This window comes from Schistocerca nitens, chromosome 5 (assembly GCF_023898315.1).
Source record: "Schistocerca nitens isolate TAMUIC-IGC-003100 chromosome 5, iqSchNite1.1, whole genome shotgun sequence".
Taxonomy (NCBI): Eukaryota; Metazoa; Arthropoda; class Insecta; order Orthoptera; family Acrididae; genus Schistocerca; species Schistocerca nitens.
In genome coordinates, this window is record NC_064618.1 from 255,498,339 (window position 1) to 255,512,852 (window position 14,514).

General features: G+C 44.2%; 1 protein-coding gene across 2 annotated transcripts in view; it reads right to left on the reverse strand.

The window, feature by feature from the left end:
- The window catches only part of LOC126259837 (alpha-tocopherol transfer protein-like), a 126,648-nt gene that overhangs the window by 71,962 nt on the left and 40,172 nt on the right, over positions 1-14,514 (reverse strand). Inside the window, exons 1-2 of one of the 2 annotated variants that reach the window (XM_049956890.1) lie at positions 14,052-14,277; positions 9,743-9,907 (exon numbers count right to left, since the gene is read on the reverse strand). In XM_049956890.1, coding sequence (XP_049812847.1) covers positions 9,743-9,881 — 139 coding nt within the window. In that variant the 5' untranslated portion in view covers positions 9,882-9,907; positions 14,052-14,277. Of the gene's footprint in view, positions 1-9,742; positions 9,908-14,051; positions 14,278-14,514 lie in introns of those variants that run through there. The other variant, XM_049956889.1, reaches the window with a different exon arrangement.

Consider the following 14,514-nt stretch of genomic DNA (forward strand, 5'->3'; position numbering starts at 1 on the left):
GCAGCCATTTCTATGGCCGATCAGGCACCAGTGAGATCCAGGTCCGCAGGGGAGGCTAAGATCTCCACCGCATCCTCAGATGCATAATTGATAGGGAGTGGTGGTGTTGGGGCCACCAGAGGGTCCTGTTTCTTAGCAGTCTTCTTCTTAATTTGCTTGCTCTCTCGCTTTTCTTTAGGGACTTGCTCGAAAGATTTCTCCGAAGCAGCTTCAGGCACAGAGGAAGACTGTGAAGCTCTTTGTCTAGCAGCTTTTGGCTCCTTGAACCACGGCTGAATGTCCACCATGGCATTAGTGGAGACCTAGGAAGAGAGGGCCCCAAGAGACCTCTTCTGCACAAGAGGAGCCAGAGGAGGCTGTTACTTCTCCGACAGGGGGGGCTTGGGACCAATGTCCCCAGCATTTTGGGTGGGGGGGAGGGGCTTTCTCCAAAAGTAGGTGCTTTGGGAGTAATGAAGGATGATTTGCCCCCAAACACAAAGGGGGCGGATGTATTCTGTTGGCCTGGAGGGTCCATTGTACGTGGCACAGTGTGAGAAACCACTGGCAGTTGGAACGGCGATGGTGACGTAGCTGCAGCATATGTAGACGCCAACCGAATGGGGTTTAATCTTTCAAATTTATGTTTAGTCTCTGTGTAAATCAACTGGTTCAGGGTCTCGTACTCCATGATTTTCCTCTCCTTTTGGAGTACTGGGCAGTTAGGCGAGCAGGAGGAATTGTGCTCTTCACAATTGCTGCAAGTGGGAGGAGGCGAACATGTAGTATCTGGGTGCAGCGGACGTCTGCAGTATCGACATGTGGCACTGGAAGTTCAGCGGGAAGACATGTGACCAAATATTCAGCACTTAAAGAACCGCATTGGAGGAGGGAAGTATGGTATAACGTCACAGCGGTAAACGATCACCTTGACCTTTTCGGGCAATGAATCACCCTCAAAGGCCAAGAATAAGGCACTGGTAGCAACTCTGTGTCCGCTGTATATGCGCCAGATGAAATGAACACTACGCCGTTGTAAATTGGCGTGGAGCTCGTCGTCAGTTCGCAAGAAGAGATCGTGATAGAAAATGATCCCCTGGACGATATTGAGGCTTTTATGGGGAATGACAGAAACAAGAATATCACCCAGCTTGTCACAGGCGATAATGCTCATGATTGGGCTGTGTATGATGTCTGAATCAAGACTGCGCCGTTTCGCATCTTGGACAGCGCTGTCACTTCTCCAAACTTATCCTCAAGGTGTTCAACGAAAAATTGACGCTTCATGTGTAGAAATGAGTCATAATCAGTTCTGTAGCAGACTAAGAACCGAGGCGAATATCGCTCTCTCCGTTCTGTAGCCCTACGTTCCTCCCATGGTGTAGCGAGGGGGGGATATGATTTACGGTCATACCTGTCGGCATTGTATTCGATCTTGCCCTTCCTCGAGGCTGCTGGTGCCATACAGTCACCAGCAAGAGATGACAGTCCGCTTCATTGCGGGTCACCCACTCCGATCAGGGGCTCTCCCCATGGGCGCCACCCAGCCACAGAAAAGGGCGCCCCTCCCATCGGAGATTCGAGTCCTCCCTCAGGCTTCAGTGTGTGTGCTGTTCTTAGCATAATTTAATTTACGTTAGTATAAGTAGTGTGTAAGTATAGGGACCAATAACCTCAACAGTTTGGTCCCTTAGGACTTCACACGTATTTGAATATTTTGAACACAGCAAATGCCAACTGGCATAATGGCTGTTGCCAGAACTCCTGATGCCCCAGAAAGATAGGCATCTACTGCTTGGCATACGTAGGGAGTTTACAGCTCAGACATCAGCAGTGCGATCCCTGTGTTGTAAGGGGGCTACAACCAAATGGGTATATGACGGCCCCACCACAACGGAGAGGCTACTGTGCTGGATATTGGGTGCAGAGAAATGCAATATTGTCATAAGGGTGAAAGAGGACAGGGTACAACGGAAGATGACATACCCCGGAAAGTGTCCTCGCCCAAATAGTTGAATCGCAGGTGGAAATTCAAAGCCATGACAAGAGATTCGGAAGATCGAATCTAAGGGCACTCGTGCACCATATAAGGCGTCCTTCGCCATTTGACCCGCACTTCTGTAGAATTTTTAAAGTGGCAGGTCAAACCATAGAATGTGACCTGAACTCATAGCGCCGAAAATTGTGAGACTTCTTTTATTCGCCTCCTACGACAGGCAGGAAGACCTCGGGCCTTTTCTAACCCCCGAACCGGCAGGGGGGTTACCACAGATTGTCACAGCAGTGAAAGATAAGTTACAAAAAGGAGCGCAATATTTTCTTAATAGCGCATTAGCCGTGAAAGACATAAAATTGTTGTCAGTAGCCATGAAGAGCGACCTCACCTTGAAACTTTCCTATATTTCTCAGGCGAGATTTGTGATTCGTTATGACTAAACTACACGTAAAATAACGAGAAGAACGATGACGAAGTTAGTTAAAGCAGAAAAAGGATGTAGATAACCTGCTACTTTCACAGAATAGCGTAAGTAGTTTCCAGATAAGGTTAATTCTCAGTTTGCACAAACAGGAAAGCAGAACCACCAGATGTGCATACATGATTGTCAGTACAATGAAAAGTACACACTAATTATGTACATGATCATCTTTACTGAGGGTACGACGGCCACATAGTAGTTAGATGAAGATGCTATTTTTCAACTTGGGCCATAATTTATCTGAGCGTCCCTCTTTACCTCCCACCGTTGCCGAGGTCGCTAACACACTCTTGTGCGCTGGCGCTGCTCTCAGTGCTATGCCAGTTGGAATCAATGTGGCGGAAAATTTTACTGCCAGTATTTGGTCAGTGAAGGAAGGAGAGGTGGCGTGAAGTTCACGAATACCAGACTTGCATTGTATTCCAAATGTCTCCGCAGTGCGTCAAGGAGTGAGTGTATGTGACCCTTGAGCGTTATCCACCCATCTGATTGGGACGTTAAGAGGGCGACCCACTTGGTGCTATTCGCAAGGTGTATACTGAATGCCGGTACCTGTTTCACTTTCTTCCATTTCTTAATCTGTAATAAGCACAACACCGCGCTATATAAGCACTAATCTTACGATTCAGGTACACGTTTGACACTTCGCTACAGATCAGAGGAAGGAAAAGGAAAGCCACCTTCATTGGCACCTTGCTAGAATGACGATGCAGGACTAAGTGCTCGCCTACACACCCTCCATAAGTATGGGACAACTTTGACTATTCTCCTTTGGTCAACGTTATATATTAGCAAACTGTAGCGTTATGAGCATGTAGGCAAGTTATTCGTCCACCTGTGGATGGTATCGATGAGAGCTGAATTTGCTTGCTTGGCTGGGTACGTGTCGATGGGGCGAAGACGTCGCGCGATCGCGCCAGGCGAGAGCAAGTGCAGGGACAAGGAACACGTGACTGGAAACGGGGAAAATCCCTAATCTGGGAATTTGGACGGCTGTTACTAGCATGGTCTTTGTCCAGGAGATGCTCCAAGAAATGGTGACTTAATTACAGCTGTTTGAGATTCGACAGTAACTCATCAAATATTAATGGAAATCTGGTTACATTTGCAGTCTCAAAAACATGAGACACTTAGTGACACAGCAAGGTCCCAATATCTTTAAAATGGTTAAAATGGCTCTACGCACTATGGAACTTAACATCTGAGGTAATCAATCTCCTAGACTTAGAACTACTTAAACCTAACTAACCTAAGGACATCACACACATCCATGCCCGAGGCAGGATTCGAACCTGCGACCGTAGCAGCAGCGCGTTACCGGACTGAAGGGCTTAGCACAGCTCTGCCACAGTGGCCGGCTTATCTTTAAACCTACAGAAGTTAATGTCTCACAGTTAATAAAAATTTACACAACCAAACTCTTAACCGCTTCGTGCAATTTCAACAAACGATATCTTAGATGATAGCCTTGCACTATAGCTATCACCCCAGGAAACTACGTACCTATATCAGTTTTATTTGTTCATTTACCGCGTTTTTTATGTGTGTTTCATCACGCAAATGTTTGAACATTGTATCCGCCGCAGTTACATAGTAAATCAACACAGTATCAATACCTCATATTGTCATATTTGTGTAGGTGTAAATGGCGAGTTTACTATTTTGCCAGTAACTCTATTTAAATATTTATTGCAAGAGCTATTAGAAAACTGCTAATTTACAAGTAGTCAATCACGTGTGTTAGTTGACACGAAACTGAAAAAGAGAATCAAAACACACTTTGTCAAGAAGGCATAAATAGAAGTTTAAACAATACTTAGAGCCATCTGTTGTCGCTTACCTTGAGCATACTTGCGCAAGAGTGTAGGCCGATTTCTTTATGAACCAACTATTAGTAATATTTATTGTAAATAATCTGAGTATAACGGAATGTTTACGGCGTTTCTTTATTTAAATATTGCTGTAATATATTAGTTTAGTCCTGGAAGTGGTCAAAGATGAGTCAGCTCACGTCTGTATATCTAAGGTCAGCGTATTTTGGGTGGGGATGACTTTCAGTCAAGGGGAAAGCAGACATTAGCAGAACACCACAAGAATCACGAGCTCAAGGGAGAGATACTAGTCACTTTATGTTCGGTTCTTCAAGAAGGCAAACCTTTCTGCAGTAAGGAGCATGACTTGGCCGTGACTTGGTGATTGATTCTGGGTACTGAATGGCCGCCGCCATACTTAAATTTCTCAAGGGACTTGAGATTTCGAGAGATCTGAAATTGCACCAGAGTAGGACATTAACTTTTGCCTATTGATTTATGGATATCAGACAGCGTATGAGTTCCTGTTCTTTGCATCACTTATGTTAATTTGTGGACCGTCACGTTGAACTCTAAGCTGTTTGGAGCTGTTGAATGTTCGTGTATGGTGATTACGAAACGGATATAGTTTTCGCATACGTTTGATAACTACACTCCTGGAAATAGAAAAAAGAACACATTGACACCGGTGTGTCAGACCCACCATACTTGCTCCGGACACTGCGAGAGGGCTGTACAAGCAATGATCACACGCACGGCACAGCGGACACACCAGGAACCGCGGTGTTGGCCGTCGAATGGCGCTAGCTGCGCAGCATTTGTGCACCGCCGCCGTCAGTGTCAGCCAGTTTGCCGTGGCATACGGAGCTCCATCGCAGTCTTTAACACTGGTAGCATGCCGCGACAGCGTGGACGTGAACCGTATGTGCAGTTGACGGACTTTGGGCGAGGGCGTATAGTGGGCATGCGGGAGGCCGGGTGGACGTACCGCCGAATTGCTCAACACGTGGGGCGTGTGGTCTCCACAGTACATCGATGTTGTCGCCAGTGGTCGGCGGAAGGTGCACGTGCCCGTCGACCTGGGACCGGACCGCAGCGACGCACGGATGCACGCCAAGACCGTAGGATCCTACGCAGTGCCGTAGGGGACCGCACCGCCACTTCCCAGCAAATTAGGGACACTGTTGCTCCTGGGGTATCGGCGAGGACCATTCGCAACCGTCTCCATGAAGCTGGGCTACGGTCCCGCACACCGTTAGGCCGTCTTCCGCTTACGCCCCAACATCGTGCAGCCCGCCTCCAGTGGTGTCGCGACAGGCGTGAATGGAGGGACGAATGGAGACGTGTCGTCTTCAGCGATGAGAGTCGCTTCTGCCTTGGTGCCAATGATGGTCGTATGCGTGTTTGGCGCCGTGCAGGTGAGCGCCACAATCAGGACTGCATACGACCGAGGCACACAGGGCCAACACCCGGCATCATGGTGTGGGGAGCGATCTCCTACACTGGCCGTACACCACTGGTGATCGTCGAGGGGACACTGAATAGTGCACGGTACATCCAAACCGTCATCGAACCCATCGTTCTACCATTCCTAGACCGGCAAGGGAACGTGCTGTTCCAACAGGACAATGCACGTCCGCATGTATCCCGTGCCACGCAACGTGCTCTAGAAGGTGTAAGTCAACTACCCTGGCCAGCAAGATCTCCGGATCTGTCCCCCATTGAGCATGTTTTGGACTGGATGAAGCGTCGTCTCACGCGGTCTGCACGTCCAGCACGAACGCTGGTCCAACTGAGGCGCCAGGTGGAAATGGCATGGCAAGCCGTTCCACCGGACTACATCCAGCATCTCTACGATCGTCTCCATGGGAGAATAGCAGCCTGCATTGCTGCGAAAGGTGGATATACACTGTACTAGTGCCGACATTGTGCATACTCTGTTGCCTGTGTCTATGTGCCTGTGGTTCTGTCAGTGTGATCATGTGATGTATCTGACCCCAGGAATGTGTCAATAAAGTTTCCCCTTCCTGGGACAATGAATTCACGGTGTTCTTATTTCAATTTCCAGGAGTGTATTTAGTTTGGGGATACTGCTACGATTCTCGAAACACTCAACGTAACTTTACAGCATCTGATAGGGGTATTTTCTGTCTGTATTTTAACTCAATAACATAGGACCATTTACCGTTTATTTCAGATGTCGTCTTCGAATAAGGACTATTCAATACAATTCATCAGTTACAGACGTTACAGTAGAACCCTTGTTATTAAATTATGCATTTAACTTTTATTTTGTATTTCTGTGTATTTCATTAACTTGCAATTCTAGGCAATGCATTGATTATTTGTCTGCACGATTAGAGCTGTTGTTATTGTGGTCTTCAGTCCAGAGACTGGTTTGATGTAGCTATCCATGCTACTCTATCCTGCGCAAGCTGCTTCATCTCCCAGTACCTACTGGACCCTACATCCTTCTGAATCTGTTTAGTGCATTCATCTCTTGGTTTCCCTTTACGATTTTTACCCTCCACGCTACCCTCCAATACTAAACTGGTGATCCCTTGATGCCTCAGAATATGCCCTACCAAATGATCCCTTCTTCTAGTCAAATTGTGCCACAAACTCCTCTTCCTTCCAATTCTATTGAATACCTCCTTATTAGTTATGTGATCTACCCATCTACTCTTCAGCATTCATCTGTAGCACCACATTTCGAAAGCATCTATTCTCTTCTTGTCTAAACTATTTATGTCCACGTTTCACTTCCTTACATAGCTACATTCCATACAAATACTTTCAGAAACGACTTCCTGACACTTAAATTTATACACAATGATAACAAATTTCTCTTCTTCAGAAAAGCTTTCCTTGCCATTGCCAGTCTACAGTTCATATCCTTTCTCCTTCGACCATCATCAGTTAGTTTGCTCCCCAAATAGCAAAACTCATTTAATACTTTAAGGGTCATTTCCTAATCTAATTCGCGCAGCATCACCCGACTTAATTCGACTACATTCCATTATCCTCGTTTTGCTTTTGTTGATGTTCATCTTATATCCTCCTTTCACACTGTCCATTCCGTTCAGCTGCTCTTCCAGGTCCTTTGCTGTCTCTGACAGAATTACAATGTCATCGGCGAACCTCAAAGTCTTTATTTCTTCTCCATGGATGTTAATTCCTACTCCGAATTTTTTTTATTGTTCCCTTTACTGCTGGCTCAATATACAGATTGAATAACATCGGGGATATGCTACAACCCTGTCTCACTCCCTTCCCAACCACTGCTTCCCTTTCATGCCCCTCGACTCTTATAACTGCCATCTGGTTTCTGTACAAATTGGAAATAGCCTTTCGCTCCCTGTATTTTACCCCTGCCATCTTCAGAATTTGAAAGAGAATATTCCAGTAAACATTGTCAAAAGCTTTCTCTAAGTCTACAAATGCTAGAAACGTAGTTTTGCCTTTCCTTAGTCTATTTCTAAGATACGTCGTAGGGTCAGTATTGCCTCACGTGTTCCAACATTTCTACGGAATCCAAAATGATCTTCCCCAAGGTCAGCTTCTACCAGTTTTTCCATTCGTCTGTAAAGAATTCGTTTTAGTATTTTGCAGCCGTGGCTTATGAAACTGATAGTTCGGTAATTGTCACATCTGTCAACACCTGCTTTCAGAGGTACAGATTATTATTTGCAGCGAGTTAGCTGCAGGGCATGAAAGCAAACGTACGCGGCTGTTTTTAATCGAGCTATTATTTTTAAGCATAGCTGTCCATAGCCCAAGCACCTAAAGTAAGAGCAACCTCAGGTATAAGCGCAACAGCTCGCATGGACTGCTGTGTTGAAGAGAAACTACTTACTAGCAGTAACCGATAGGTACTGTCACAACATTTACTGCCTTTGGCGTACCAAAACCTCAAGAACTGTTAAATTGGTGAAATCAAAACCAATAGAACAGCAAAATGTGAATACGCTAACACTTCTATGCACGTGGAAACATTTCTAGCTGGTCACTGGACAGTGGGCAATAAGCAAAGACCTGTTATGAAACGAAGGACCAATTCAGTCTGAGCAGAAAAATAAAACTTTATTTATGCCACGTAGCTTCTGGCATAATACTTGCGCTAGTGTAATTATAAACATTACGAGAACATTAAGGTGAGGAAAACATTTTACTAGAGAAACATGTACTAGACAGTATACATTGTGATCAAAATTATCCGGACACCTAGCTGAAAATGACTTACAAGTTCGTGGCACCCTCCATTGGTAATGCTGGAATTCAGTATGGTGTTGGCCCAGGCTTAGCCTTGATGACAACTTCCATCTTGCAGGCATACATTCAGTCAGGTGTTGGAATGTTTCTTGGGGAATGGCAACCAATTATTCACGGAGATCTGCATTGAGGAGAGATATCGACATCGGTCGGTGAGGCCTGGCATGAAGTCGGTGTTCCGAAACATCTAAAAGGTGTTCTATAGGATTCAGGTTAGAACTCTGTGCAGGCCAGTCCATTACCGGGATGTTATTGTCGTGTAACCACTCCGCCACAGGAAGTGCATTATGAACAGGTGGTCGATCGTTTTGAAAGCTGTAACAGCTATCTCCGAATTACTCTTCGACAGTGGGAAGCAAGAAGGTGCTTAAAATATCAATGTGCTGTGATAGTTCCACGCAAAACAACAAGGGGTGGAAGCCCCCTCCATGAAAAACACGACCACACCATAACACCACCGCCTCCGAATTTTACTGTTGGCACTACACATGCTGGCAGATGACGTTCACCTGGCATTCGCCATAAGTACACCTTGCCATCGGATCGCCACATTGTGTACCTTGATTCTTCGCTCCACACAACGTTTTCCAACTGTTCAAACGTCCAATATCTATGCTCCTTGCACCAAGCGAGACGTCGTTAGGCATTAACCAGCGTGATGTGTTGCTTATGAGCAGCCGCTCGACCATGAAATGCAAATTTTCTCACCTCCCGCCTAACTGTCATAGTACTTGGAGTGATTCTTATTCGAATTCCTCTGTGATGGTCTGGATAGATGTCTGCCTATTACACATTACGACCATCTTCAACTGTCGGCGGTCTCTGTCAGTCAACAGACGAGGTCGGCCTGTACGGTTTTGTACTGTACGTGTCCGTTCAAATTCCCACTTCATTATCACACCAGTAACAGTGGACCTAGGGATGTTTAGGAGTGTGGAAATCTCGCCTACACACGTGTGACACAAGTGACACCCAAGAACCTGACCACGTTCGAAGTCCATGATGTCCGCAGAGCGCCCCGGTCTGCTGTCTCACGATGTCTAATGAATACTGAGGTCGCTGATATGGAGTACCTGGCAGTAGGTGGCAGCGCATTGCACCTAATATGAAAAACGTATGTTTTGGGGGATGTCCGGACACTTTTAGTCACATTGTGTGTGTGTGCTCGGACAGTTGTCCATATAGAAGTCTGGTGCCACTTACCTATGTTTTTCGGCAAGTGTGGTTGCAGGTTGAGCCAGTTCCGTAGAGACGAGACAGCCTGCTGTATGTTCTGCTCTGTCGTCCCCAGCTGTTTGCGCACAAACGCAACGTCCTCGGCGGTGGCAGCCCCCAGAGACATCCTCAGTGCGCTGAGAAATTTCGTACCTGAGGGCAACACATGTATCATGCATCAACCTGTCCTCTCCTCCGCTATGCTGATGTGCCAATGGAGAAATTTGTGAAGCATACTGCGATACTTCTTACAGATCATACTTGTAAATAACAAGAAATTATAATGAAATCTGCAATACTGAGCACTCGCTAACTAAAAATCACGATACGTTCATCAAAGTAAGTCCTCCTCGACGTTTATACTACTTTTAAGCCGTTGTGTCCTGACGGTTGATATTTATGTTCGAAACTAACTTTAGTGTTTTTTTGATTCTACATTACAGTATAGTTTGCCGTTTCAATGTCTGCTTAGAAACTACGCTTAGGTTGATCCAGGAACTACGACGTGGGTGTAGCAGTATTCTGTTCACATCGGCATGCTTGAAATCGGTCAGTTCCCTTATTTCTCACCCTTGAGGTGCTTGGTATCGTTGAGTATTGATAGCAGATTCACCTGCCACTATCACTTTATGGACATTTGACCTTATTACAGTGGTTGCGGCTTGTGGGAGTATTCCACTGGTAGCCGCGTAAGTGCCAGTGCGAGAGTTATGTCGGTGGAGTGGAAACACACATCTAAAGTAGTCATCTCGATGGTGGGGTTCCAGGGCGACCGCCGAAATCAAGCATTCTGGTGGTCTAGGACCCATCACAATCAACTCCGTTTGGAACAGGAAAGTAGCTAACCGTGCAAATATCTTACCCACCAGAAATGTCACTGCCTAGCCATGTTATTTGTGCTGTGCAATAGCATTTGCAACTCTTAAATAACGTTTGTACATCACTATCAACCGTTAGAATACAAAGATTTAACTTGACATCATAAATTAAATGTAGAGCCAAAGGCGTCATTTCTTAAACGCAAAATCAGACACACTTGATATTCGTCGACTTTAGCGCCACCTACCGTGAATGATAAGCAGTGGTTTGAATAAACCGTGCGTATCTTTTGTTGTAGAATCCGAATACACAATGAAAACTGGGTTTACCATTCGAAAATATAAAGTTGATCCCGACCCCGCAGGAGACTTAGTCAGAATAGACAGATACCCCCTTTACTAATATTAATTTTTAAGCTAGAACATTTCTTTTTTCGTGATACTCAGTTGTCTCTAGTTAGAAAAACACCCCGTATAATAATAAATACAATTAAAGCTTATAAAGGCTAAATCAGTGTGAACTAACAATACTGCGGTCAGCAGCACAGGAAATCACGAATGATACAACCTGTTACCCAGGTCATCGCCGTTTTCTTTCATTTAGAAAGCAATAAGAGAAGAAAGTTCCAAAATAGGAATGTATGATACCAAAGCAAATGATGAAGTATTAGCTGAAATTAAGGAAGAATTTCCAGACAGGACAATGATTAGATTAAATGATACAGGGTGTTAGTTAATAACAAATAAAAGAACTATTTTAGAGAACACTATAATGGTGTAGTAAACTCATAAGAAGCACAGTGGATATGGCGCAGGAGCATCTTTTCCTAGGAATGAAGAACACATATCATGGCAAAAACCAACAAGGTTTTAGAAATGGTGTTATTGAAATAAACTTTGTACAACAAACTTTGTTAGCAGACATTGAAACTGAAGAAGTAACTGAGATTATGCCCGCGATACACAGCACTGCAGAGAAATGAAACGGACAGTGAAAACTAGGAGAAGAAAAACTAGAAACAAATGACATGCAGTTTTACAGAAGGAAACAATTTAAGCGAATAACTATACTACGAAAAGAACGCACGAGGAAAGTACGAGTGTACAGACGTCTTTAAAGAACCCTTACAAAAATGGCAGCAATGAATCCAGAAACCACTTTCAAAGAAGTGGTAGTCTATGGAAACAATTGTACTCGCAGACAAACGATGGAGTAGACACAAGTAGGCGGCAGTGAGTACTGTTGGTAAATCATACGAAAGAAGGAGCGTTCTGTCATTCGCTGCAGTTGCGCAATTTTGAGGAAAAAGGGTATCTTATTAGTCAGCTACCGGAATCCCAAAAAAAAGCTAAAGTCATCTAATGTATCTTATTTAGAGAAATATCACATGATGTGTGCAACGTATAACTCACAGGGATGATTTTAGACAGTAGGTGAAATAGGGTTCTGTGAACTAACAATATTGTGGTCAGCAGCACATAAGATGTGATAATTTTCAGATTGTTGTTTGTTTAAAAGACCATTCTAGGAATTAACCTCATAAGATTAAAGGGAACTATAGAAAACGTAATGCTTAAATAGAAATCTATATTTTCTTCCCCCATTCTTCATCTAATCATCGTTGTCGGCTTAAACATAACGATGTAGTGCAACATGTAGTAGAGTGCAAAAGCAATCAAAATATTTTTACTTATATTTTGTGAAATCAGATTGTGGTATTCCATTAACAATACCAATACACTGACTATAAGGGTAATGGACAGAAACTGCGGAGTAATCTATATAGAGGCATTAAAAACTGGAAAAAACGGAAGACGTTTAATAAAGGAAAACAAGTGGAGGAAAAGAACTGCCAGATGTTTTCGACGAGGCGTGCATAATAAAGGATGCCTCAGATGCAACTGGGAATGGACGTATGATCAGTGGATGAAAAATATACCACCTAATAAAAGACATTACAATGAAACACCGTACTGAAAACCTAAGACAGTGACAGGAAAGAATAAAGAAGATAGTGATTCATACACTTGTCCGTAGGGCGATGATGTGATGATGACGTTACGTATACTTTTCGAGGAAAACCGAAGAAGTAAATAATGTATTATGCTTATCCATTACGGATATTTTAGAACCGTGACTGTATATTGAATGTAAATAAGTTATACACAACTGCAACCAGTGACGTTTTTGAATAATAATGCTTTATTCCATGAACCGGTTTTCGAACCTTTTCAGGTTCATCTTCAGATGGTTTCAGGAGGATCCGGGAAGTTACATCATTACTGGTAGTAGCATAATGCTGGGTGCTGGTTTGCGACAGTATAGGCGGCTTTTTTCGGATCTGTCTGCCTCCATTTTGATGTCCAGAACACTTTCACATAAACTATATTAGTTTACACTTTGACAGTGACACTTTTCCAGCATCCAGCATGCGCTTTACATCATCTGAAGATGAACCTGAAAAGGTTCGAAAACCGGTTCATGGAATAAAGCATTATTATTCAAAAAAGTGACTGGTTGCAGTTGTGTGTAACTTATTTACGTAAATAATGTATGTACAGGGATATCAGCAGGACGTACTTAAACTAATTCGTGGAAATAACTGTTGTTCTAAGGAAACTCCTGTTATCTTGTTATCTGAACTGGGCTTCAAAGCTTGATCAAAAGACAGACATAAAAGTGATAAAATGTATTTAAATACTGCAAAAATAAATTTGTAAGCAAAATATATAGTTTCGTGTGATGTGAAAGGGAAGCAACAAGAAAGGTTTTTGTGTGTTTTACTGCTGTGATCACCAGTCCGGAGACTCCATGCAGTTATCGACGCAAGTGTATCTCTGTTTAACGACTACAACCTACATCCATTTTAATCAAACACTTCCTTACTATTCTGACGATTGCGTGACGCCTTCAAATGTGTCTTGTCAACCGATCCCTTATACTATTCCAGTAGTGCTATAATTTTCTTTTTTTCTCCCCGATTCGATTCAATATCTCCTCCTTAGATGTTCTATCTAACCATCTAATTTACAGCATTATTCTGCAGTGTCATATTTGACTAGTTGCATCCTCTTTTTGTCTGAACTGTAGTTGATCGTCCAAGATTCACTTCCGTAAAAGGCTCACTCCAAACGCCTTCAGAAAATGCTTCCTAACTTTCGAATTGGTATTCGATGTTAACGTGTCCCTATGTACGAATTTTTTTTTTTGTTTGCTATCTTACCTTGGACACCTTTATTTGTTTTCTGCCGAAATGATATAATTAATGAATGAAGAAATTAATGGCATTTGATGTAGGGACCATAATAACTCCATGCAACTAGCCACGAGCTTAGCTGCGTGACTAAGCTGTTTTAAAATGAACTGAAAATAGTAGCGTGGATGCCGAAGACGGTAAGAAACATATCAGAACCCACCGCACATATGCAACTGAAAAGTCCGCTTACCGCCGTATAGTAAGCAGGACCTGGATACTTACGTCAACAGTGAAGACGCAACTCTTCTGCGCAGCAACGGAGAACGAAATGGACGATCGTCATGCCACAGAACGCCGTTTCAAGCCCGAAGGAAGAACTCCACCGCCCGTAGAACTTTTTCACTCCCGCGATAACACTTCTACGAATCTACAGGTCGTCAGCGGCAGGCGTAATCCAGACGGTGGAGCAGGGCGAAAGCGCGTAGAGGAGCTAACCGCCACCACAGCGATGGCCAGACGTGTAATGCGCTCTTCCGCCGCGGCGGTCCCTGACGCCCTCGTCAGCCTATTACGTAACGGTCGGCTCGGAACTGTACTGCTAGCCCTGAGTCCTGCCTGTAATGACGGCTATGAAGCCACAGGAAGCGTGCTGTAGCATTTCCCGTAGCGTGGCGTCCAACCCACGCTAATACTCGCTTCTGCACTGGCGTCACTTGCGTCTCCTGCAACGCAATGTAAGAATCCT